The 25,186-nt window shown below is 46.9% G+C and overlaps 1 protein-coding gene across 1 annotated transcript in view; it reads left to right on the top strand.

Annotated features, from left to right (window-relative positions):
- Window positions 1–6,328, top strand: part of LOC147693543 (protein sel-1 homolog 3-like) — a 413,447-nt gene extending 407,119 nt beyond the window's left edge. Inside the window, exons 23-24 of the mRNA XM_086933234.1 lie at window positions 2,378–2,480; window positions 5,512–6,328. Of these exons, the coding sequence (XP_086789360.1) occupies window positions 2,378–2,480; window positions 5,512–5,613 (205 nt within the window). The 3' untranslated portion in view covers window positions 5,614–6,328. The remainder of the gene's footprint in view (window positions 1–2,377; window positions 2,481–5,511) is intronic.
- The last annotated feature ends 18,858 nt before the right edge of the window (window positions 6,329–25,186 follow it).

Genomic DNA, 25,186 nt, shown 5'->3' with positions numbered 1-25,186 from the left:
TTTAAGGAATCGCATTTTGCGATTCCTTAAATGCTTGCTCAAAATGAAGGAATCGCAAATTTTGCAATTCCTTAATTTTGCGATGCGATTTTCATCATATATCGCATTTTCCGTTTTTTTTGTCGCAAACGCTGCTTATTTGCGAATCGCAGCCTTTGCGACTAAAAAAAAAAGGATGATATATCTGCCCACTTTATTCCATACTTTGTGTCACTTATACATGTTTATAACTGGGAAGGCGAGTAATGGGTGAGTTAGGACACCTCCCTCATTACTTAGTTGTGGTCAGTATGATTGTACCCTGTAACCATGTGCCTATTTGTCTTTCACTTTTTGTCGAAGTCAAGTAGGACCCTCCAATATGGCTAGGACCAACCTAACTACCCCCTCTGTCATGTGGTGTAGTGGATTGTAAATTGAAACTTGTCAGCTAGGATAATCAGTTGCTTAGGATGTTGGGCGGAGGCCACTAGGTACCCAACAGTATCCTACGGATGCAGTCTCTTTAGGTTTGGTTTCTCGCTGTAAACTTACTTGAGTGCCCAGCAGACTCCATGTGTTGTTCCAATTCAGAAGCTCTAATAAGTAGCTATGATACTTTTTCCTTCCTTGGGGTCTATGTTTGGTTTAGAGCTTGAGGTGGTGTCACAGTTGGTTTGTGTTATGGATGTGTGGCTGCTTAGACATTGTGGCAGTGTCATTGTGGATAGGCCAATGCAGTGGTTGATCAATATAGCGGCAGCTGAGATAGTAATATAAAACTAATATTCATCGTAAAATGAATGATAGATAAAAACAGTTAAATGTCAGTCTGCCATTATTGTTTTTACTACTATAAACATTCACAACTACGAAATCTAAATCATTTGGCTAAATTGATCTAATCGGAGGTCTAGGTAGCTTGATGACAATTTCAAGTACTACAGTGGTAAAGTGTCCTACCACCTAATAGGAGTAAGAGGAAAATACAAAAGCTTTGTCATTTGTAAAAGAACAGTTGAGTAAGATTTAGTTACAGATCTCCAGTCCTCAGAGTTATGCACAGTTTCCATCACAACCCACACACATTTAGTGGGATTAGTGATGGTGTATCCACCCTGGTCCACCTGCATCAGGTGGGCTAATAGGCAAATTTTGTCAAGGAAGTACCTTTTCAAATGTGGACAGTTAGAAATGGATGAGCAAGGAGCCTGGATTTCTCAGGATGGAGAAACTTTAGCTAAACTTTGTGTTCAGGAATTAGGGGTTCACTCTCGCCAATCTGCAGATGCTGAAGGTAAAGTGAAAACAAAGATATTTTTATCTTTGTGGGTCAATCTTCTTTCTTCAACTTCTCCATTGAAGATCTTCTTTTTCTATAAACATGAATGAGTCATGATCATTTTGTTGCTTTTTCTCTGCCGCTTGTATGTTGTTGTACATCTGTGTACATTATTTACAATGCCTCCCTCCATCCAAGCAGACATATGAGTCAATATGTTTCATCCTAATCAAGTAGACTGATCAATTCATTTGACCATGGTGATCTCCAAAAGGTCATTGTTTCATTGTATGTTGTCTGGGATTAGACGTGATTAGAAGTGATTTCAGAGGTAGATTTGAAGTTATACTCTATTATGTGCCACCCAAGATGTTCATTTTGAAAACAATGGAAATTATACCATCTGATAAATTCTGACAACATATTAGATTGAGCATTTCAAGATGAGGGTGAAGAAATAGAAGCAGTTTCTTATTGGCGGCATATACAAGCAAGGTTTCACATTTTACTGAAATAGACAGAATTTGACATTTGGTTGCTCAAGCATTTATCCATTGGTCAGTTTGCTGTTAGATACAATATTCAAACCAAGGAAAGACTGCAATGTTAAAAATCTGTCAATGCAATGCTCTCTTTAAAAGTTGTTATTTTTAGAGTTTTAAAATCATTGAAGTGACATTTTATATTCCTTTTTTTCGATTTGATGCTTTGAGATCAGGACTTAGCTTTGGTTAAAATGTCTCATTTGAAAATACTTAATTAAAAATTGAACCCCTCTTGTTCCAAACATATTTTGGGATTAGATTGATATCTGTTCTAAGTCGAGTTTCAGAATATTTGGTTTAAGTTTATTGTCACAGAACCGTAGTGTTAAGTTCAGTTTATTGACACTGTAATGCTTGTGATATAGTTTCAGTATAACTGCCTTTCTTTAGAAAACCTCTTGGCCAAATTGACTATCTTTTGTTTTTCTACCAGTTATTTCTTCCAAAAGAGCCCATTATTTTATTTAGTTTTATGCAGAATAATGGTAAGTGGTGTTATGAATGTTGGTTTGTTGCTAGAAGTTTTTAATTAGTGTTTAAATATGTGTATGATTGTCTTTCATGTCTCTAGATGCAGGGACCATGAAAAAGATGTTGCCTACATGCCTTGCAGTCTCGCTCTGCTCAATGTCCATCTCAAGTACATCTGGATGTTTCACAGTTCTGCAGTCAAGGTATGGGTTTCACACACACACTCACACACATGCACAAGATGGCCCTCTCAGGGCTGCTCAAGAAATTCGGAGAGGGTCCAGAAGTAGCTGCTTATTTTTGGGGATGGGCTGTGTGCTCTCCAAGAGAGACATAGCTCATAGGTGGAGTTCTGAGGAGATGCCATCCCTCCAAGAATGGCGGAAGTGGATGGATCACTGCTTCCTCACTGACAGGGAAGTACATAAGGCTAGGTTGTCTCCAGAAATACAATAAGATATGGGGTGCCTGGCAGAAGCCCACAACATTGGACACCTGTGAGTGCTCAGCCTAACGTCCCCGGCATTCTCCTCAAAGCAGCACCTATGATGGGGCACATTCCCATTGACATGCCATTTACACCCCTTTCATAGATCATAGATGAGAAGATTGACACAAAGGAATCTTAAATGTCACCGATGCTTCCACAATAACTAAAATTAAAGTCAAACCTTTTGGAATTCAGGAAGAATCAAAAAACTTGACCCTTCAATAAGTAACTCTTCCAGAGCCTTAATATGTCCGTTTCTGCTTAGCGCCTGGATACCCCCTGGTGGTTGTCGTACTTTAGAAATTCTATTTTCATTTCATTTGCCAAAAGCTCAAAGTTCATACTATTTACACTGCCCTCCCTTTCACCATCACATGTGCAATATTTGACACATGTCTTTAATCCTCAAACTACCTGTCAAAAATAAGCGAAGATAGCCTTCTTCTATTCGATATGTGGGTTTGGAAAGTTGGCCACATATGTCAACTAGGTATTGGGGTGCACCCATGTGATGAATCACCAAGCTGCTTTGAGCTTGGTAATTTATTTTCATTTTGGGGTGAGAAGTCTAGCAGTAGTGCTTAGAACTAATTTACAACCTCCTTTTCAAATGTTTGTGTAAGTATGACCTATGCTGAGAGCTGCAGTACTATGCTGGCAGAAGATAACTGAGTGCCCTGGAGAAGGTTCCAGTCTTAGACTGGCATCTGAGGCATACTGTGGCCAAACTCTCTCCACCTGTGTGCAACCTATTGATCCCCTGGGTAGACGCTGAGCAGTGTATTAACTAACCCTGGGCGTAGTTTGCGTAGTAGCTCTACGCATAGCTATGCGAAGTGCACTTTGAACTACGTGAGCTGCGCGTAGCTACGCGAACTGCGTAGTGCGGTAGGAAAAATGCTGTTCGCACTGATTGCACAGTGCCGGATGCTTGTCCCCACTGTGCAATCATTGCAAACAGCATTTTGCACAGTCAAGCAGTCGTTTTCTGCCGCTCGAGTAGATGTGTACTCGAGTGGCAGCTTTCTCAATGCGAACTGGTAGTTTCTCATTGTGAGCGGTCACGAGTATACGTGACCACTCGCAATGAGAAACCTGACCTCCTTATGTTGAGAATCTCACCATCAGGTATATTTTCCACGCTCGCGATCGGCAACTTGACGTTGCTGATCGCAAATGAGGAAAAAGTCTCGCCGAGATGTTGATTTTGCTCGCTAGCGGTCGCCAACTTGACGTTGAGGACCGCGAGCAAGCAAAAAATGCCCGCTACATTACGGGTTTTTGCACAGTGCTACGTGCAATTCGCGTAGCGCATTGTAGCGCAAACTATGCACGCTGCATGAGCATAGCGTAGTCCTACAACTAGGGTTAGTATTAACAGGTGAAACAGCTGTAACGCTGCCCCCAGCTCCTGTGCAAAACCATGTTTGTGATCCTCATTTACCAGTAGAGGATTCTGGCTGGTTCCTTAAATCTGATATCCCTCTTTTCAATGAAGGCACCTTATCTATCCCTCCAGCGATGCTTGGGGCACTGATGCTCGGAACTATAGAGGATATTAGAAGCATCCTTGCATGTGGGTGGAACTTGGCAAAGGAGCATCCTCTTTTCACACTGTGGGCTTGGCTGTGGTTCCTTCTAATTTCTTGACAGTAATGGCACCTGCCTTTGCCAGCTCCAGCGATCCTGAAAGCCACGGCCTTCTCCTTGGAACAAGGGAAATGCCTTTTGACACTGTAATATGGGGAGAACAGCTGGAATCCAGAAAGCCAGTCTGTTAAAAGCCTGTAAGCAGTGCCTCGTGCCGTTGGTGGCAGGGGATAGATCCATCAGGAAAGGACTAACTCTTGATCGGTCTATTGGGACATCTCACCCCTTCAAGATGGTAATCTAAGGTTTGGAAAGAATCAGCATGGTGCAGCATAGGAAACAGGTTCCAACACTTTTAAGTATGGTTCAACCATCCTGAAGGGATGGTGAAGAGTTGGAGCCGGCATTGCCCTTGCGTAAGTTAAGTGTAGAGAGCTGATTCAAAGTAAAAACCCACAACTTTACAGCTTGAACTGCATTGTACTTGCCTATCAGCTTCCGTTTAAAAAAAAAAGAATCGGGTATCAGAGCGCTTTACATAGCACCTGTTGCATTAAATCAGGACACATTCATTTTTGTTAGGCACGCAGAGATTAAGTGATTTGCGCAGAATCACAGGATGTTGAGTGTCATTGCCGGGACTCGAAGCGAGTTCCCCAGATTTGAGGTTGACCACCCTAGCCATTAGGCCAACTCCTCTCCCCATGGACAAAGTGGTGTAAAAATAGCCCCCACAGAGTGTGGGGGGCCCAGGATCCAGGGGGCCCCAACTGGCACTGTGCACAGGAGGCAGGTGCTGGGCACCTGGCCTGAGAGCTTCAGACTGTGTCAGAGCCTGACACTGTGTACAGGCTGCAGGCCCCTGCCTGAGAGCTCCTGAGTGGTTGGAGCGTGAAGAAGGGGGGCTCTATGTACCTTGCAGGGGGTCCCCTCAAGTTTTGTTACACCACTGCACTGGCCGATGGTCTGAGCTTTGTGTTTCTGCTTCCAGGAGCTAAGGAAAACAAACCTTCCTTCAGGGACAGCCTGGCAGAAATGTTTACAAGGAACACCCACCTAATAGACAGATGCACCACAATACTCTAGCTCTTAAAGTATTGCAGATAGTGTGCTTCTGTTGATTGTGTAACTTTCATTTTCTCTTTACTTTGCAGGTTTTCAGTGCAGCTGCAGTGACCATTATCACCGCCTTCAGTGTTGTGACTTTTGTGAGCCGGCTACAACGCGGTGCCCTTCGCTTGCAACATACTGTATGATGGACATTAGAACTGGTAGCACTTCCACACCATGCTGCCGTCAAGCGTCAGCCTGTTTCAATATATGGAGCACTGAGGACTCCCGCGTAGCGGTAAAGACCTATGGATCTAATGCACTCTCTGTTACAATCTCACCTACAACATTCCAGAAAGGGGACAGTAAAGGTGCAACATTCCAGAGGACAGAACATTACAGTTTCAACATTGCGAATCATTAAGCACTGAATGTGCAACATTCTAGACAACAGAGTTCGAGGACTTGGAACATTCCAAATTAAAGAAGATGATGTTCCACCTGTAGCACTATCAATGATAACACATTCCAAAGATGGAATATTTATCTGTCAACATTCCAAGAGCTGGAAGTTTGGAGTTCTAAATGATGATGTGTTGAAATTATACTACACTAAATGAGCTTAGAGGATCTGCATCATTTCAAATGGTGGCCATTGTTCCTTGACCTATCCAACATCATGATCGTCAGCATTCCAAATGTTTTGATGTAACAATTTGCATTATTAGTTGAGGCGGTAAGTACCCACCTCATGTAATAGTTACAATCCTTGTCAGGATGAACACTCAAAGTCAATAAATTAATCTGACCTCAACCCCCTGGTAGCTGTGGTACAGAGTAGACCGATTAACTTAGTGCTATTTGTATAGTATTTATGTAGTACTAAAACAGTAATAAAGTTGCAATGTAAAACAATAAAAATCCCACAATTTATAAAAAAAAAAGAGTAACATGGAATAAACAAAATAACAAGAATCTAATAAGTGGAGCCAGAGATTTGCATTTTTAAAGCTTTTAAGTAGAAATAGCACCAAGAAGCCCAAAGTGCCAGCAACAGTTAATGGTTGCGTAGTACAGGACCTCGGCGCAATCTGACCGCAATGGAGCGCAGATTCAGTACACTAACCAGTTTCATCCTGATCAAAGATTTTACCTTTTGACTTAAGTCCTTTAAGTCCCAATACACCACAGGAGTACACTTCTCAAGCCCCAGCACTTCCGGGGAGGCACTTAGAGACTCACCAGGTGGCAGCAACAGGCCAACATGAGGGACCAGTCCAGGTACCGTTGGTACTGGTCAGCTGAGCCACTGCAGGACAGGGTCTCTTGTATCTTGTCATGTCCCTATAGCTTTAACAGAAGGACGGTCTTATGACCCTTGGAGTCCACTTCTTTGTCCTGGGTACAAGAGAGAGATCAGGTCCTGTCTTGTACGCTCTTCTCAGGTCTCAAATAGCAGGGTTAGTACTTAAGTATGGGCCACATTTATGCAGGGCACGAGCTAGTGGATGTGAATTGCCCATGGGGTCACCCTAACCAATGGGGTAAAGGTTCCACTTTGGGCATTTTCAAGATGGCCGAAGTCTTTGGCCTCACTAAACATTGTGTGTGTGGGGAGTTACCTATGACAATTCTAGTATCTTCATACATTTAACACTAAATTCCAGTGTAAGCCGTCTCAATAAACTCAGAGACAGAAGTCTGGTAGAACAAAGCTGAGTTTTCAGCAACCAAACAGTGGATTTACACAAATTGTTTTGACCTTCTGTCTTCCTACTTTAAAGTGTTCTCTAAATATTTTATATAACCTCAGGAGACCTATCAAATAGGCTGCAGCACTGTAATATTAAATAGAGGCCCACAATGATTGGGGCCTGACGGGTGAGCTAATAAATAAAAGAAGAGCCCTACTCAAGTGTCAGATAACATTTGCCTGTCACCAGGAAGCCTCTATGAAGTGAGCCCCAAGAATCATGTGAAAAACTCTAGCAGACATGTCAAGCAGGATGTGCATTCATGCAAGCCTTGACATTTAGGCCCTCATTACAATGAGAGTCGGAAAGCCTCCTACCACAGTTCGGAGGTTTTCTGAGCCTAATCGTGGTTTCAGTTTTGATCTCCGCATTACGATGCGGTCATTCCAGCTGGATTCCGACAGGCTCAAGGAGCCCCTCGGCCAGTCAGAGACCGGCACGTAATCCCTATGGACGGCGTTCCTGGCATAGAGATTGCGATATCGGTTTCCGACAGGCTTTCCATGTCGGGCTTTCTGACATGGAAAGCCTGTTGGTAAGCAACATTGGGGGCCGCTAGCAGGGCCCCCTTCACCCTGCAGCTCCCAGTTGGGGGACGACATTGCTGATCCCTGCAGTCGCATTTTAATCGCGGTGTCGGGTGGACATAAGGCCACCCAACATCATAATTAGGCCCTGAATGTCAAAAAGGAACCTGCCAGACTACCTGGCATATTCTGTCAGGTTCAGATAGGTCTCCACCCCCCTTTCATGTCTGCCTGTAGTTTGATACCTGGAGCAAGTTCACACCTCATTCACACTTTTTTAAATGCTAATTACTAGCTGTCAGAAGTTGGAGAGCAACATTTTAAATTTAACTTCCAGAGACATCAGGCAGGGCAAGGGAATCTTTCTAAAAGTTACTTTCCCATAATATCTGGAAACTATCTGACTTCATCATTGAACTGGCTTATTAATAACTATTAAAATAGCTTCTTAATTATTTTTCAAGCTAGTCCTATTCTCAAGATACATTATTTATATTTAATATTGCATCCCAGTTATGTCCAATGGAACAGCAAACCTTCCTACAGTGAAAATAACTATTAGGGTTTTTCTTACTTTAGGACATATTTAACATTAACCTCTTACATGCCATGCTAATAAATACCATACACCCCGCCTTAGGGGGAATGAGGCCTTCTTAGGGATGGCTTATAAATATTTAATAGCCACGCTACTGGTGGCAGGCATGCAGTCATGTTTACATTGTCACTGCAGTGGATGGCACAATTGGTGCTGCAGTCCACTTGTGACATTTATTTTACAGGCCCTGGGTACACCTTGGTACCATATACTAGGGCCTTATATATAAGTTAAATGTACCAGTCAGGTGTATACTAATTTCATCATGTTGAAAGGAAGAGCACAAGCACCTTAACCACTAGTTAGCAGGGGTAAAGTGCACAGAGGTCCATAGCAAGCAAAAACAGGGTTCAGCAAAAGGCAAAAAAAATCCAGGTTGATCCAGCAGCAGTGTTGGCAAATCAGGAAAAGTAATGGTGAGGCGGGAGGGGATTAAATAAATAAATAAATAAAAGCTCACTTGGCTGAGAAAGGCTGCTGCCTCTCCTCCATCCTCTCTCTGTTCCTGACTCCCGGCAGCACACGGGCTCCCAGACTCCCCTAAGCCAATCTTAACACTGCTGTAACCACTATGACAGCAGCATCATGATTGGTCTGAGCGGCCTGGTTCGACACTCAGACAGGGAGTGGAAGCATGTGCATGTTCTTCACCCTGTTGTTTAATACAGCCTGGTGGAGAAATTCCGAGTGTACATGTCTGTTTGGCCGGCCAAACGTAACGTTATTAATGTTGTGTTATTATCATTTTATATTTTATTTTGCCCTCAGTGGGGAGTCGCTCTTCTGCCTTAGCGGAAGAGCCGCTGCTGTCCTGCAGAAAGGGCAACATTTCCAACAGTTGGTCCATGCCAAACCTGACAAATTCCAAATATTGCGCCAAATTCAAATTGCAGCACTGCAAATCATATTGCATTGCAAACAATAAAGCAGATTTTATAGACGGGGGCCTGACACTAGTCACTTGATGAATATTAAACGTTAATACTTAAGGGGAACTACTGTGCAGTGTGCAAACAATGTGTGAAAATATTTAGAGGTGGAAAATCTGTTTTATTTGATGGTTCTGAACCTGACCCAGAAGTAATGCTTACAACCACTTCCAAGAAGGAGACAAAAGGTAGTGTTACCAGGCGGGCATCATTGCATGGCCTTGCCAAGTTATTGCTCACATTAAGGTAAACTGTATGGAGTCATGTATTGGAACTGGAGCGGCTTCAACCCTCAATTGGATCCTGTCACCATTGCAACTAGTTTTCCCATCACAGCCGAAGAATAAACCCTAACCTCATGGTCAGCCGCCACTAGTGTTGAAACCACTGCTGTCATGACGTTCATCCACATGGGGTCCCCATGTGAGCCTTGTCCCCAACACGTCTTCCCCGAAGGACTCCTACATATCAGCAAAGTACTAACAAGCATCCTCTTTGAAAAAAGAGTTACCGGGCATGGTACTGTTTAGTCTAAAGGTAAGGACATAAACAGACTCTGGATAATTATTCTTTACAATTCTTATTAAGTGATATTAATACAAAAACATCAGTGAATTTATTCTTATTTTATTATTTTATTAGATTATAAAATCATTTATTTTTTTATAAAAAAAATAATACAAAAATAGTTTCCATGCATAAATAAAACTTTTTTCTTGTTATTTAAGTTAAATGCATCGATATTCCCTCATGTTGATGATTAGAGTCACAGTTGAATGCTCATTTGATATTCCAACAAAACATAAGAAAATCCTTTTCCTATATAACACAATTAATCTTACTCATTGGTGTGCAGAGATTGATGGCATTTGTTGTAAACACTAGCATCCTCTACATCTTCGTTATCTCAGCCACATTCCTGGACACCTGGAAACACCCCATCATCATGTCCCTGTGCAAGACACCAGACATGCTCTTCAACTACATACCTATATCCCTCCTACCATTACCAGCTGTTAGAACTGGGATTTCTGGTTGGCTAAGGATTACGCCAAAGTCAGGCAGAAACCACCATTCTAGTCAGGGCAAGGGAGTCACACGCCAAGATAACCCCTGCTCACCCCCTTGGTAGCTTGGCACGAGCAGACAGGCTTATCCCGAAGGCAATGTGTAAAGCATTTGCGCACGCACACAACAGCAACAACATCCTAGGCACACCACAAAAGGAACTCCACACAAGGTTATATAAAAATAAGTTTTGTATTGTCAAAACACATCAGATAGTAATCACACCATATACATTGTGCCAACTGGCATGGGCAATATTCACAAGGGATTATTTACAGGACAGGGCCACATGGGCCACTGTCAGAATCAACACTTTTAGAACTAGAAATACTGTTAGAAATAGCACTTTTGAACATATAACAATCAGAAGTTTCACACATGATGCATAGAACATTCAGAGGTGTAGGAAAGACACATGATGTATAAACATACATTCAGCGGTGTAAGAACAAGGCACATGACGCATCAAAACACATTCAGAGGTGCAGCACAGGAAAACACATGATGCATAAAAACATTCAGAGGTGTAGGTAAGACACATAATGTATAAAACACATTCAGAGGTGTCACAGGCATAATGGCATAGCACATTACGCATAACTCACATTTGGGCCTAACCGGTAAAAATACAGTAGGCAATCTCCTCACTAGTCTAAACACATTAGACTTTGCCTCCTAAGAATAAATCATATTTAGGGACGTAACTCACATAGTGAAAACATCTCACTATCATAAACCTACATAGGTAAAATAACCTCATAATCACATTGCGCAAACATCACCTTAGGCAATTAATATCATAAACATAGCAAAATCACATTGTGCAAAAATCACATACCAGCCCCCTGGCCAACTGGCCATCTCAAGAAAGGGACTAAAAAAAAACCTGTGTCCAGAATGTCAGGGCGCGCTGCCATGCAGTGCCAGTCAGGGGTGCGCCACCGGCGCAAACCTAAACGTTGCAGCTGCCCACTAATTGCTGGGGAGCTGAGAACAACTCACAAGGGCCTAAACTTTGCAACTGGCACTAAGCTGTAGAAGGCCTGGCACCTCTATACCATCTCCGTCCCACACAGGGACTCTCTCTCCCTTGGCGCCTAAACGGTGCAGCTGCCCACTAATTGCTGGGCAGCTGGGAATTGAACTATGACAGGGCTCTCACTGGCCATAGGACAAAGTCTGCGCACAAATGTGCAAAGTTGTGGAGCCCTCTGGCTCTTGAAATAAACACATGCCACTAAACATAAAAGCGCACTCTGGCTCCTCAAATACCCATACTGCGCAACCGTTGGAGCCCCACGGGCTCTGACAACAATGGCACCTGTTGGAGCCACCAAGGCTCTAGAAATAACTTTGCCCTCGCACTGGTGGAGCCTCTCAGGCTCGAAACACAAATTGTACCCTCTGAACCTTGGGGGCTCTGAAGAAAGATTGCCCCCTTCGTTGGAGTCCCTCTCGGGGGACTCGAAACAAGCAAACTGCCCAACTGGGGGACGGGCCACGACAATTGGCCCCGATAGGCCCCCTCTCCCTCTTAGGACTAGGGAGACTCGTGGGAGCGGAATCAACAATGCTGCCAATGTGCCATGACGCCCCTCGGACTACCACGGCCCCCGGAACTTCCCCCTGGCCCGACAACACTCACTGGGTTTCTTCAGACTCAGGACGGGCGCCGGGATCCTCTTCAGTTCACCGGGGATCCTAGCAGTGCAGCCGAAGAGCGCCCAAACCTCGGGGCGCTCTTGAACATCACGGCTGGCGCCTGCAGGGCTCTCCCTTCGCATGGGAGCCCTGCACAGGCAGGCTCCATTCTCCTTCGGCCCGCTTCTTCTTCCGCCCACATTCTTCTTCCTGCGTCCGTCCCGCGGGCCCCTCCCACAACCAGGCGGGCCGCGGACGCAGCAGACATCATTAAAAACGGCTCGGTCCATGGCGGCAATTCTCCTGGTGCCACATGAGGGGTGGGCACCCTCGAAATCCCATTAAAATGCAGAAGCGAGGTAGGCACTCGCTAAGGGCGCCATACACGGGGTAGCACCCGAAATATAATCCAATAGGCAAATAAAGGCGCAGGGTGGGCACCTGGGCACCCTGGGCACACAAAGGGCAGGAGCGCTTCACCCAGAGGGAAAACAACAGCCCTCTGGCCAGCAATGAAAACAAAGCGCCCTCAAGGCGCTGGGGGCCACAGGCAGTACCAGGCCCCATAAAATGACCCCTACAACAAGGAGGGTCCCAGGAACACAGCCCCCATAGGTGAAGAGGGCAGGAGGGAACCACAAAGTCCTGGGCACCAAAACATGGAGCAAGCAGCTCCCAAGAAAAAGGAAAGTCCTCCAGCCTCCAAGTCCATCAGGTATACAGGGGCTGGGCAGGGCCCAGGGAAGCAAGCCTTCCCCTGGGCCCAAGCAGCAGCACGCCCCTGGCAGGATTCAAGTCAGCAACAAGAACATTTTGTAAGGGGACACAGCCCCTTTTTATACAATAAAATCCTTTGTCTAGCAGGGTGCAGGCAATGTGAAAACCAGCTACAACTGGTTATAGGGAACTCCTTTCACTGGGCAGGCTAGGGACATCAGACGCAACACAGGGAGCGGAGCCAGCATTGTGGAGGGAAAACCCAGCCCTATTCAGGCCCAGGTGCACCCCTCCCCTCACATCAGCATGCTAATCACTCCATTCACCACCGGGGCAGACCCACCCAGACTCTTGGAACCAGGCTCACCAGCCAACTCCAGCCAATCACACGCCAGACACAAATTACACAAATATGCCAACTTCTAGAAGTGGCACTTCCACAATAGACACAATCATGCCGCATATATCATTGCGCAGCATTCAATCTCACGAGTTCGCACATACCAAACTCCCCACACATCAGGAACCACCGTGGGCATACATATTCCCCATTCATTCCTATGGGAGGGCAGGTCACTCTCACCACACACACAGAGAGCTCACGCACTTTACACTGTACCACAGTGAAAAAGTGCGCAGAGACCTAAAATCCACAACACCAGGTCACAGAAACAGGCTAGGAAAAAGGCAAAAGTTTTGGGGTGAACCTGCCAAAAAGGGCCAGGTCCAACACCAGCCATGGTCTTAGAGAAACTAATCAACCAACACCTCACCGGTCACCTCAGCCACCACCAGCTCCTCGATGCCATGCCGTCCGAATTAAGGCCCAACTACAGTATGAAAGCAGGACTCATCACTGGTACAGAAGACATCTTCATGATCATTGACAGAGGAGACAATGCAGCCCTAATTCTCCTAGACCTTTCCGCAGCTTTTGACACTGTCTCACACCCATTCTCATCAGGCACCTCCACGAGATTGGCATCCAAGGGCAGGCTCCCCGCTGGATCGCTCCTTCTTAACAGATAGAACACAAGCCTGTCAGCTTGACCCTGGAGCAATCAAAATTGTCTCTTAAGTTGTCTTCTTCTGCAGTCCTGCATAGACACTTAAGAGAAAATAAAAGACAAATAATGTAGCCTGACATTAACAAGGCTACATTGGCCAGCACTTCATCCTGAAGTGAAAAGGATAGCTAAATAATATAATTACATTTTACACATTTTACAGAGTTTCACCATACTTAGAGAAACTCCCCCTCACAAAAATCCTTTGCATGATAGAGAGGAAGGGTTGGACAGACAAGTCTCATAGACTGCCATTATGTGTCTAGAAAAGGGATACCGTGCCTTTAGGGAACCCTCCAGAGACCCTCTGTATCCCATGATACAGACAAGTCTCATAGACTGCCATTATGTGTCTGGAAAAGGGATACTGTGCCTTTAAGGAACCCTCCAGAGACCCTCGGTATCCCATGATGCACAGCCAAAGGAAAGTTACCTTCAGTTCTTTTTTCCGGCTCCTGCTAGCAGGAGCCTGGAGCATTGAGCTCCACCTTTTTGGGTATATCTTTAATTTTTTGATCGTTTTCAGTGAGATTTGTGTTTCACTCGATGTCTGGGGTCTTCCTCTTACAGTTCTGTCTTTTTTTCCAGTTTTGCCACCTCTATCTTGTCGAAATGCCAGTTTTATTCGACAAGTGCCCTGAGTGTGGTAGGAAGAAGGCCAAGTCAGACCCTCACAGAGTATGCATACTCTGTCTTCCTCCGGCTCCTGTACCTGACTCCTGTGATATTTGCCATTCTTTCTCCAGGAGGACCCTGCGTGACAGGGAGAAGATTTGTCTCCAAGGCATGGGTCAGAGGAGACATCAAGAAGCAGGTGGGACCTCTGGGCATGTAGGGACTCCATCTTCATCCTCTGTTTGTGCATCGGCCTCTGGGGGGCTCCCTAGTCAAGAACAGGCCCGGAAACGGCACCGGTCCCGGTCAACTTCAAGGGCTTCAAAGTCGGCGTTGAGAGGTATGACTACCATCTGTTCCCTGTCGACTCAGGGCTCTGGGTCAAAGCGACGTCGACTTTCGTCGTCGAGGGGTAGGACGTCGAGACCTCGGACAAGGTCGACGTCGAGGACTTCACTGGCGTCGACACATCATCATCATCGTGCTGAGTCCCGAAGAGGCAGGTGCTCGCCGTCGAGGCGACACCGCTGTTTGCCTTCAACGTCAACACGAAGGTCGATGTGAAGGAGATGAAGATCGACGTCAAGAAGATCGACGTCGAGGAGAGCCACGTCGAGGAGATCGGCGTCGAGGAAGGAAAAGTCGAAGAGGAAGTCTACTCCTCGGACGGGGTCTAGTGTGGTGAGCATCTCTTCATCAGAGAGTTCTCGGTTGTGGCGGCACCGGTGTCTACCTCCAGAGCATCCTCTCCCAGGCCTGCATAAGAAGAGGAGAGTACTTAGGTCTCCAGACTCTGATTACTCAAGGACCTACTCGCTCTCAAGGCCTAGGACACCTATTCCTCCACCTTGACAACTACCTCCACCTTCTCCTCTTCCTCCACCTCCTCCACCGCCTCCTCCTCCTCTTCCACCTCAGCCTCGACAACTGAGGCCTTTGATTCCGGCTCAGCCACCTCTTCTTCTGCAACAGCCTGTGCCGGTGGGTCCGGCGAGACCCAGGAAATCGAGGCCAAGATAATGGGGGAGGCATCGCTCTCGCAGTGGGCGTAGATCTTCTACCAGGTCACGACATCGTTGTCGTAGAGAGAGGTCGCGGTCCAGGCATACCAGATACACGGATTCTTCCAGTGACAGGAGGTATTCGCCTACTTTGTCTGACTCTCCTCCAATGAGGGTGTCACCAGTGGATGACATTGTGATGTTTCAGGACGTGCTGTTGAGGGGAGCAGCGAAGTTGGGGATAGCACTGATGGTGCCCACCCCTTCCACCTCTGTCATCTTTGAAACGCTACAGCGTAAGCACCTGTCTCGCCCTTTGCTGCCTTTGGTGCCAGGGTTGAAGGAACCGGCCATGGAGCTGTTCCTGGCGCCAGCCTCAGTGAAGTCTGCCTCATCCAGATTGCAGAAGAAGTACAGGCCCCCGGATTCGAATCCGGTGTTTATGAGAACGGATCTTGCCCCGGATTCGGTTATTGTTACAGCGGCAAAGAATCAACACTCTACTGCTCCTTCGTCGTCGGTCCCTCCGGACAAGGAGAGCAGTCAAATGCGGCAGGGAGGAAGCTCTGCAGTATGGCAGTGACTTCTATGATAGCTGCGAGTTCAACAGAACTCCTGGGTCGGTATGACCGCTCCTTGTAGGAGTCCCTGCAGCAATTAATTGAACTCCTCCCGAGGGACAGAAGGGAAGATTTCCAGGAAATCGTGAATGAGGGCATGATGGTTTCCAACCAAGTCATAAGCGCGACTTCGGATGCCTCTCTCCTGGCTGCTCACGGGTACTGCCATGGAGTAAACTTGAGATGCCACTCCTGGTTGTGCCTTCCCTCTCTTAAGCTGGAGGCGCAACAACGTATTGCCAACTTGCCCTTTTCAGGCACTACCCTCTTCAGTACTTATCCGGATGAGGAGATGGCCCGCATGAAGGCAGAAGTTGAGTCGCTGAAGGTGGTCGATTTGGAGAAAACAAAGGACCAGCGGAAGTCTTTCTGCCCCTTCTAGAGGCGCTACTCCTCCCAAAGATTCCAGCAAGGGCAGGGTCCCCAAGCTGGCCAACAGCAGCAGCAGCAACAACAATATCAGAGGCAGCCCTCCAAGAAGCGTCAGAGGGGCAGAGGCGGTCAGCGGGCCTCATCGGGGAATAAGGGCTCGGCTGGGTCGAAGCCCTGAGGGATTACTTCCCCCTTGTCTGTTAGCCACTCCGGTGGGGGGAAGCATTCAGAATTACCCGGCAGAGCGGAGAAAAATTACTCAGGACAAGTGGGTGCTGAATATTGTTTGCAATGGATACAGTCTTCGTTTTGTCAGCCCTCCTCCAGCTATTCCACCGGTTCTCTCTCAATACCAACTGTGCGAGCTCCAAGCAGAGGCCGATACCCTATTAGCAAAAAGGGCGATAGAAGAAGTCCCTCTGTCTCAAAGGGGAAAAGGTCTATACTCCAGGTTCTTTCTGGTGCGCAAAAAGGACAAGAACGAGTTTAGGCCCATTCTGGATTTGCTACAAGCAAACAAGTGGATCTGCAGGGAGAAGTTTCGCATGTTGTCCTTGCACCAGATTTATCCTCAGCTGCATCGAGGAGACTGGCTTTGTGCAATGGATCTGCAGGATGCGTACTTCCATGTACCCATTGCACAGAAACATCGGAAGTTCCTTCAGTTCCTAGTTGGCACCAACCACCATCAGTACACCGTACTTCTGTTTGGTCTGAAGTCTGCACCCAGGACTTTTTCGAAATGCATGGCAGTAGTGGCGGCGCACCTGAAAAAGAACAAGGTGTATGTCTACCCGTACCTGAACGACTGGTTGATCAAAGCCTCCACCTTCCAGGAAGCACAATTGCATTCCAACAGGACGGCTGTTGAACCGAATGGGTCTACATATCAGCGTGTCCAAGTCTGTTCCTACTCCTGTTCAGAGTCTGCAGTACTTGGGGGCGTCCATCGATACTCTCAGAGGAGTGACGCTTATCGATCCTTCAGAAGGCTCAGACTCTCATGTCCATTCCATCAACAACAGTTGGAGTGTGTGTACACATACAGCATCCAGCAGTGCAATAGCGCTTGTGATCCTGTGAGGGACTGCAGTCACGTAGATGGCCCACATTGTGCAGCAGAGGCAGTGTTTTTAGGTCTCGCTTATGCAGCGCGCATGCGCTGCTTAGGAGGGCCTTTAGCCGTCGCTCTGCTCATTTTCAAACAGCTGCTGCATGTTAATTAGTGCAAAGCGCGCGGCGCGCACCACTCGCATGTTTTTTGTTTTTTTGTGTGCTTGGTGCAGCACTGTAATTAGAGTATCACACACTGAAATGATTGCACTGTCTAGCCGTCCTGTAAATCTCGCTCCCCAAAGAGGGTGTCACTAGTTGTCGACCTGTATCCCACTGGTGACGAGTGCACTCACTGGCAGCCCTGTATTTTACTGGGGTCTCGCTCAAGAGTGATGGTTGCACTGGACTGCAGCCTCGTAGAGTGGGTCTCACTGACAGCTCTAGAATGTACATCTCTCCGACAGTCACCAGGTGCATGGGCTCCCGGGGGCACTTCAGCAGGTGGGTGGGTGGGGTGTCCACTTCCATAACAAAGCATGTGCTGAGGGGGCCATTACTGCGTTTAAATGAATACCGCTCGAATGGGAGCGTGAGTGGGCCTGTTCAGAGCCATTCACACCCCATCCTAGCACCTGCAAAGGTCAACAGCGACCACTGAAGGGCGAAAAGACGCGCCAACCCCAAGAAACTTCCTGAAGGGCACGTTAATAGACTCTGGCCACAACACCTGCTGTGTGATGGAGTGTGTCAGCCTACCCAGAAAATAATTAAATGAATAGCTCAGTGGGCTAACGTACTCTTTTGCTGGGAGGGAGGATAGTGGTTTTTTTTGGAGGGGGGGCTATTTGAGGGGGAGGAGTAGTGGGTGTGGGCGTTCTGGGTGGAGAAAAAAACCTCTTCACAAATGCTTTTCCAAACCTTTTATTCCATTGAAGGAACCCAGCATGACGGGGACACATGCTTTGTGGACTAACACGTCATCGTGGTGTGTCAAGTTACTTATCAAAACTGGGGACACGCAGATGCACACACACAAATCAATTCCCACAAACCAACAAGAGACACAGCTATTCACGCAGCACAAGAAGACATCATTAACCGCATCAGTGCTACAGCATATTCCCGTGGTGCGCTGCAATTTTTAAAATCCCATTGTTTGTGACAAGGTCAACTCGTCATAAGCACAGCGCAGGTAACACCCATGACGAGTTGACCTTGTCACAAGCATCAAAGGGGTTAAACAACCAGTAGACACTGACACCTATGCAAGTCACACATCACATACAGCCTCATGACCCACACGCATGTACAAAGCCCAACAGCCGCATACCATCAGATGCAGAAGACGCCGCCGTGCAATGTGCAAGACATGGGGCAGCGTTAGAGGGACCTCAGACAGACCCATGTCCGGCGTGAATACCCCCCCCGCCACCCCCATGTTATCTAGCTAAAATCTCTTTTATTATGAGACTCATGTATGGCGATTTCTCACTATCACCTCAATGGAGGATGGCTGTACTCCGCTCTGAAGTGTGGAAAGCAAAGGATCTTAAATATGCCATGGCATTCAGAATTTTTTTTTCCTAATTTGGTATCATAGCAAGTTTACCTCAAACGGTAACCATTTTTATGGTATTTACAAGCGGCCAAAGAACACTGATACAAAGATATTAGATATAGGCGGCACCCAGTAAAGTATGTGTTTTTTAAACACCTGGGTTAACATTCCTCAAACGCAGGACACGTTTAAAACATTTCTGACACAGTAAAGGAAATCTGGGACCTGTGTTCTACCCTCTGTTCTCGTTTGTGAAGTTTGTGCTTAACACGGTCTGACCGACAATGGCACCTATTTTCTGTTTATTGTATTTATAGTTCTGTTTCCTATTGGTATTTTGTAAATTAACATATGAAACTACAAGAAATATTTCACCGTCTTCTGCTCTCAAGCTTTCACACATTTACATTTCCATGGAAATGCGAAGAAGAGTTCCATGCAATAAGCTAGAAGAGTGGTCTTCAAACTCGGGGTGCCGTAACAGATTCCAAGGGAGGTGCCAGGCGCTGGCTAAGCGAAGCATCATGCTGATAACAGTGCTTGTTTTTAGTGGGGGAAAAAAGAGAGTCAGTCAGGCACTCTTTAACAGGCCATCACTAACATCTTCTGTCGGTCATATTCTGGCTGGGAGTAGATGTAACAAGCATTGGCAAAGCCAATAGGTCTTGCCTATATAAGAGCCATTGGCAATGTGTTTATGTTATGATGTGCACTAGTGTTGCAGTCCTGCCAAGTGCCACGCATCTCGCATTAGAATAACGCATTTTTGGCAATGTCCCCACATTACCACAATGCCTGAGATTGTGAAGCAAAAGCGTTACACCTGGCAGAGCTCGGACAGCTGATCAGATTAGGCTGTGCGTTGAACTGTGTCACGAAGTGCCTCATCACAACCAACGACAGCAACCTGTCCTCTCTCTTCCTCCATTCATAATGAACAAAAGGCTAATCAGCACAGCCAGTTCAAGTTGATGGGCAGCTTGTATTGAATCTTTCAGTAGAACGACTGGCCCTTCCCCTCCCTGAGGCAAGGGGATTCCAAATCCCAAAACTCAATCCATCACGTGCACTTCTTCCCAGTTCCAGCACAGACATGCAGAGATACCAGTTCCCACCTTCATCCTGAGAGAGCCTGCAACACAGGACTGGCCATAAGATCGCAAAGACGTTTTCGATGACTAAGTCCGTCTGGGGACTTCCTAGTCCTGGCAGCTGAATTCTCTGTTGTAAGTGGGCGTCCCAGGCCTGCACCTTTAGCTTGGGTGACTGAGAGTTCGCACTGAGCGTGTCAATGAATGCCCTTCCACCACAAGGTAAACTGGCCCCAGGCTCAGGGCCCGACCACCTAAGAAAATGTTTAGCATTTGCTTTCTACGGCTCTATGCACCGTTTAAAAATGTAAAGGTTGGTTCAATGCCTCAATAATTGAGCGCAAAATATCAAGTTGTGAAGCCTCATGGTTTGCAAGCGGTTAAATATATTCATGGCCTCATTTAATTTAATGCGCGCTGCTCTTGGATGCCAGGTTCTCAGTAGAAATCATGGTGTAAAACTCTGCAAACAGTCCGGGGTCGATTTACACTTTCAGGAATCGTGCGCACCTGGGATCACATTGGGATCTACACTCTCAGAGCACACAAATCTCTCCAGTGCCTGGAGGCACACAGATTTAACGTGTCTCCAGAAACAGCCACAAAACGACGTAGCTTGTCAGCCAGTCCAGTATTTTTAGGTCTCGCCCATGCAGCATGCATGCGCTGTATAGGAGGGCCTTTAGCCGTCGCTCTGCTCATTTTCAAGCACACACTCGTGCTTGTGGCAGCATCCACCTTGCGAGAGCGAGCAGCGCCACACCACAAGCACGAGTGCACTGCTTGAAAAGGGAAGACTGCACGCGCATGCACGCACCACTCCTGAAAACAGCTGCTGCTTGTTAATTAGTGCAGCGCGCGCGGCACTCACCACTCGCATGTTTTTTTTTTGCTGTGTGCCAGTTGCGGCATGTGACCAGCGCTTGTTACTCTCTCCCAGCCACCAAAAACAGGTATCTGCCGTGATGTAAAGGCAGACTCCCCACAGCATGCAAGGTTGTTCGTCCCACACACACAAGAGTCACCTTTGAACGCACATTGCATGTTGATGCGCATTTATAGGCGGTCTCCTTGCACAGTTTTAATGATGTGTGCATTAGAAATTTGCTGCAAATGCTTAGCCACTGATACCATTGAAGCTTTTATTGTACTTACTTTTCGGACTGTCAAGACTTCCTGTCAGAGACAGTTGTGTATGGTACCTCACACCCCACTCTGCCTACGAGCAGCGCTTCCCATGAATTTGAAAAATGGCCGAGCTTTTAAATGAATGCGCATTCAGGCAAGATGGCTGCCACCCCTACTCTTGAATGACAAATACATAGTGATGGCTTGAATTAAATGAATGTTTGTAGTGGGGTTTAGGAACTACAAGAGCTTTTCCATACTGAATATGTCATCCTTAATAAACTTAATGGTACGATTATTGCCAGAAGTATGTGGCTACAATACTGAACATTGTTTTTTAGATATCAATCCGATTTTAGTAACTATAAAGAGAATGATGTTAAATGTTCACATTATTATTCAGAAAGGTTTAGTTCAATGTCATATGGCCAGGTGAAGTGCTTTTTTTCTTTTTTTCGTGCAAGTTTCAAAAGTAAACTTACAGCGCGGGGCACAGATACAGCTCCGAGTCTGAATGGCTTATTTGGATGATGTCTTTCTTGTCGCAAAGGGCAGCGCACAGGTGGAATTTGAGCATAAACAGACATGCGCTGTTTTAATACAACACATGTCTTTTGTAAAGTGCACCTTCACTAATTGGGTTTTAATGTCGCTATTTACCAGATGTTTATTGCTACCCAGCTCAATGGGTCTCCTTTTATGGCGGTTCGTCCATTGGGGGCGTTGGGGCGTTGCCCCACTAGCCATGGACGTCCGTCACTGTCACTGAAACACTGCGCATTCAAAATGTAAAATTATGAGCAAAGCGCAGCCCGGTAATGATTTGAGGTTGGTTGGAGTCCTCACGTCATCATCGCGATCGCGGAAGGGACAGGGTGTGGGGGGCGGGCCTCTGGCAGTGAGTGGCAGGCTGGCAGCGTGTGACTGTGATAGCAGCAGCAGTGTGCGCATTTAGGGCAAGTCATTTTTATGACTTGCCCACGCATGCGCACACACACAGTAGCCCCTTCCCTCCTCCTCCTCCCCTCGCCGTCACACAGGCAGAGACCCGGGGGAGCCGGGTCTCATTATGGGCAGTATTGGCCCTGCTCTTTAGCCAATCCTGACGCAGTGGCGATGTTAATGCCGCGTCAGGATTGGTTGAGTTAGTTACCGCGCACGAGGATGGTGGTGCTGGTGGCTCAAGTCATGCGGTGCTCCGGTAAAGAAGAGAGTGGACGGGACGAGACTTCACTTCACGACGTAAAGTAAGTATTTCTTTGTGTCCTGACAAATTGCAGAAAGGGAGTAGAGTGGAGGATTAGCTCAGGTGTCGGGGCGGGACAGACTGGAGGCAGGTCATAACTTCTGTGCTCCCGGCACGTCATGAGTGCTCGTTGCTGAGAGAGACGAACGGTGAGTGATTCACTTCAGGGCTTTAAGTGGGCCGGGTTTCAAGGGGTCTGAGCCCCGGCAGTTTTTTAAAAGGTGCCTCGAAACGGGTGTCTATCGGGCTCTGTTTTGTGCCCTGGCACAGGCGGTCTGTTTTTCAGACTTCAGTGACAGCAGGCACGAGTGCGCGGCTCACACTGCTCACTTCTCACTAGTGGAGAAGTTACGGCATGACCTAAAGGGAAGGGAAATCCTTGCTTTTTACATCTCTTGTGTCTGCTTTTTTAAACACACGACTCCGAGCGCTGGTACGAGTGAGGGAGCCCTATTGAACAGCCCATATTGCCACTTATCTTTTTGAAGGTCAGGAATAGCAACATTGTTGTGGTGTCACCAGGGCTCTAAGTGGAAGCTTTTTCACTTTCTATGCAAGCCTAGTTGCTGCTTATTTGTCTTAAGCAACTAACAACCATTGACAAAGACGATAGTCCTGACTTGTTGTAGGTATTTTGTTACTTGTATCTTATATCTAGATGTAATGACAAAAACAGCAAAATACAAGTCGGGCGGCACACTATGCTAACCACAGACTTTTAAGCTTATGTGTTAAGCCACGCCCCTAAATACATTGGCCACGCCCCTTTGAGAGACCCCCCAGTTTTTTCATCCCACTTAAAGCCCTGATTCACTTACGCTACTAGTGCTGGCCATGTGACTAACATTCCATACGGGTCCTCAGCCCAGGTTCATCGCCGCTCTCGGCTCTTTCTAACTAGCCACAGTCGCAACAGGTGTGCTCTTGTCTCTCAGGCTCGAACGGCTTCACGGGAGGCCCATTTTATAAGAAGCGGGGTGCGGGTGTACAGCGGGTGTATAGTGTACCTACTACTACCTTCAAAGCGTGTGCTGTTTTCTAATACTAGAATCTTCTCGGAGGGGGGGGGGCTCATCCATAGGGGCGTGGTCCCGAGTTTCCCTCGCTCCCGATCAGTGTGTTCAGAGATCAGAGTGGCTGCAGCGGAGCCTGGGATGACGAGGGCTGGTGCTGTGGTTTACGAGAAGGGGGGCAGGGCCGACCCAAGGCATGTGCAAAGTGTGCACCTGCACAGGGCCACCAAACCCCAGGGGCCGCCACGACGAGGATCGAATCATACACATATTCGTGGCACTGGCGGCCCCTGGCAGGATTTGGCGGCCTCCGACCCCGGCGGCTTTTAGTTTCAGTTTTTTACTGTCACTTCCGCAAGCCCTGTCACCTTCCCCCCCCATTCCCCTCCTCACCCCTTCCCCCCCCCCTTTCACTTCCCTGGCCTCCTCTCTGTCTCCGCACCACCGACCTCCTGATTGAGCAGCAGGGGCGCCAGGGTGTTACTTAAGATGATTCATGACCAGGCTGAGTTGACTGTCATCACCCGGCGGGCTGGCACAGACAGACGCAGGAAGCCAAGGTGATCTGCGGCGCGGCAGCGCGCGCGCACGCAGACTCTCAACCTAACCTGGCTGCTTCCCGGTGCGTGTGGGTAACTTGTGTGGCTTTTGTCTATTAGTCTCTGGCTCAGCTGCAACATAACAGCATTCTGTGGTGGTTGGTGGTCGTCGTCCGTCCGTCGGATCGGAGTAAGCTGAGAGTGAGCCTGAGCTGAGCAGCGCAGCCTCAGATTAAAGAAGTACTTACTGTACTGTGTACGCTGCGCACCTGTCCTGTGACCTGGCGGGTAAGGGCAGAATGATCATGTTATGTACAAACGTCATGAACTGAAAGATTCATTTCATTGATTATATTTTATTGTCCGGACTGGATTATTTGTTTTTGACATTTGTGGCACTCACTTAATTTATGTACAAGCACGAGTTTGGTGGTGCTCAACGTGCTGCTTGTAAACTAACTACTAGGCAGCCCTTCGCCCAATTTCGCGTCATGGCATGGCAGGCCCGCCCGGCCGACTCATGAGGCCCAAGTACGACCTTTTGAAATCACACGGGAAATAAAGTCAACGGTAATCATAATCATATGCCTTTCATGCCAGTCTCACTTTTAATGTGGTGTGCCTCAATTAACAACAAAGGTGTCTCTTGTGGCAAAGTACCTCTACAAAAGGAGAACGGCAATTGTGAAATGTCTTTCTTAGGCATGAAGGAGAAATGCTTTCCTAGCAGCACTCTACAATTTTATAGGTTATAGGATCAACGTATTATTGAATACCGCCTTTAGCACTGAAAACTCATCTTATGGCGTCTGTGCAATGGTGGGACAGTAGTGGGACAGGTGTTGAATTAATGGGATGGGCTTGGGGCCAACAGTCCAGCCAAGTGAAACAAACACATACATAGGTTGGCTAACAATCCAGCAATCACAATTCACTATTTCCTCTAATTTGGCATATAAACATAGGCCAGAAGCCTTTTCTCACACACCCTGCCTTCAGCTACTAGTTGCCCTAGCTATATAAAAATACATATAACATGGCATACTGTGCACTTGCTGTTGCTACAGTCAACATATTTATCTATGTATACTTCATTTAAACCAAAAGCAAAAATGCTAAGAAAGAAATCCCCTAAAGACGGAAGACGAAATGAATAAGGTGGTCTTCCTAAAGCAGCAGGTATTCTAAAGAGATGCTTTAATTATGAAACACCTTCCTGAGCTCCGCCTCGTCCGGACC

This window comes from Lissotriton vulgaris, chromosome 8 (genome assembly GCF_964263255.1).
Source record: "Lissotriton vulgaris chromosome 8, aLisVul1.2, whole genome shotgun sequence".
Lineage (NCBI taxonomy): Eukaryota > Metazoa > Chordata > Amphibia > Caudata > Salamandridae > Lissotriton > Lissotriton vulgaris.
This window is presented reverse-complemented; position numbering and strand designations above follow the sequence as displayed.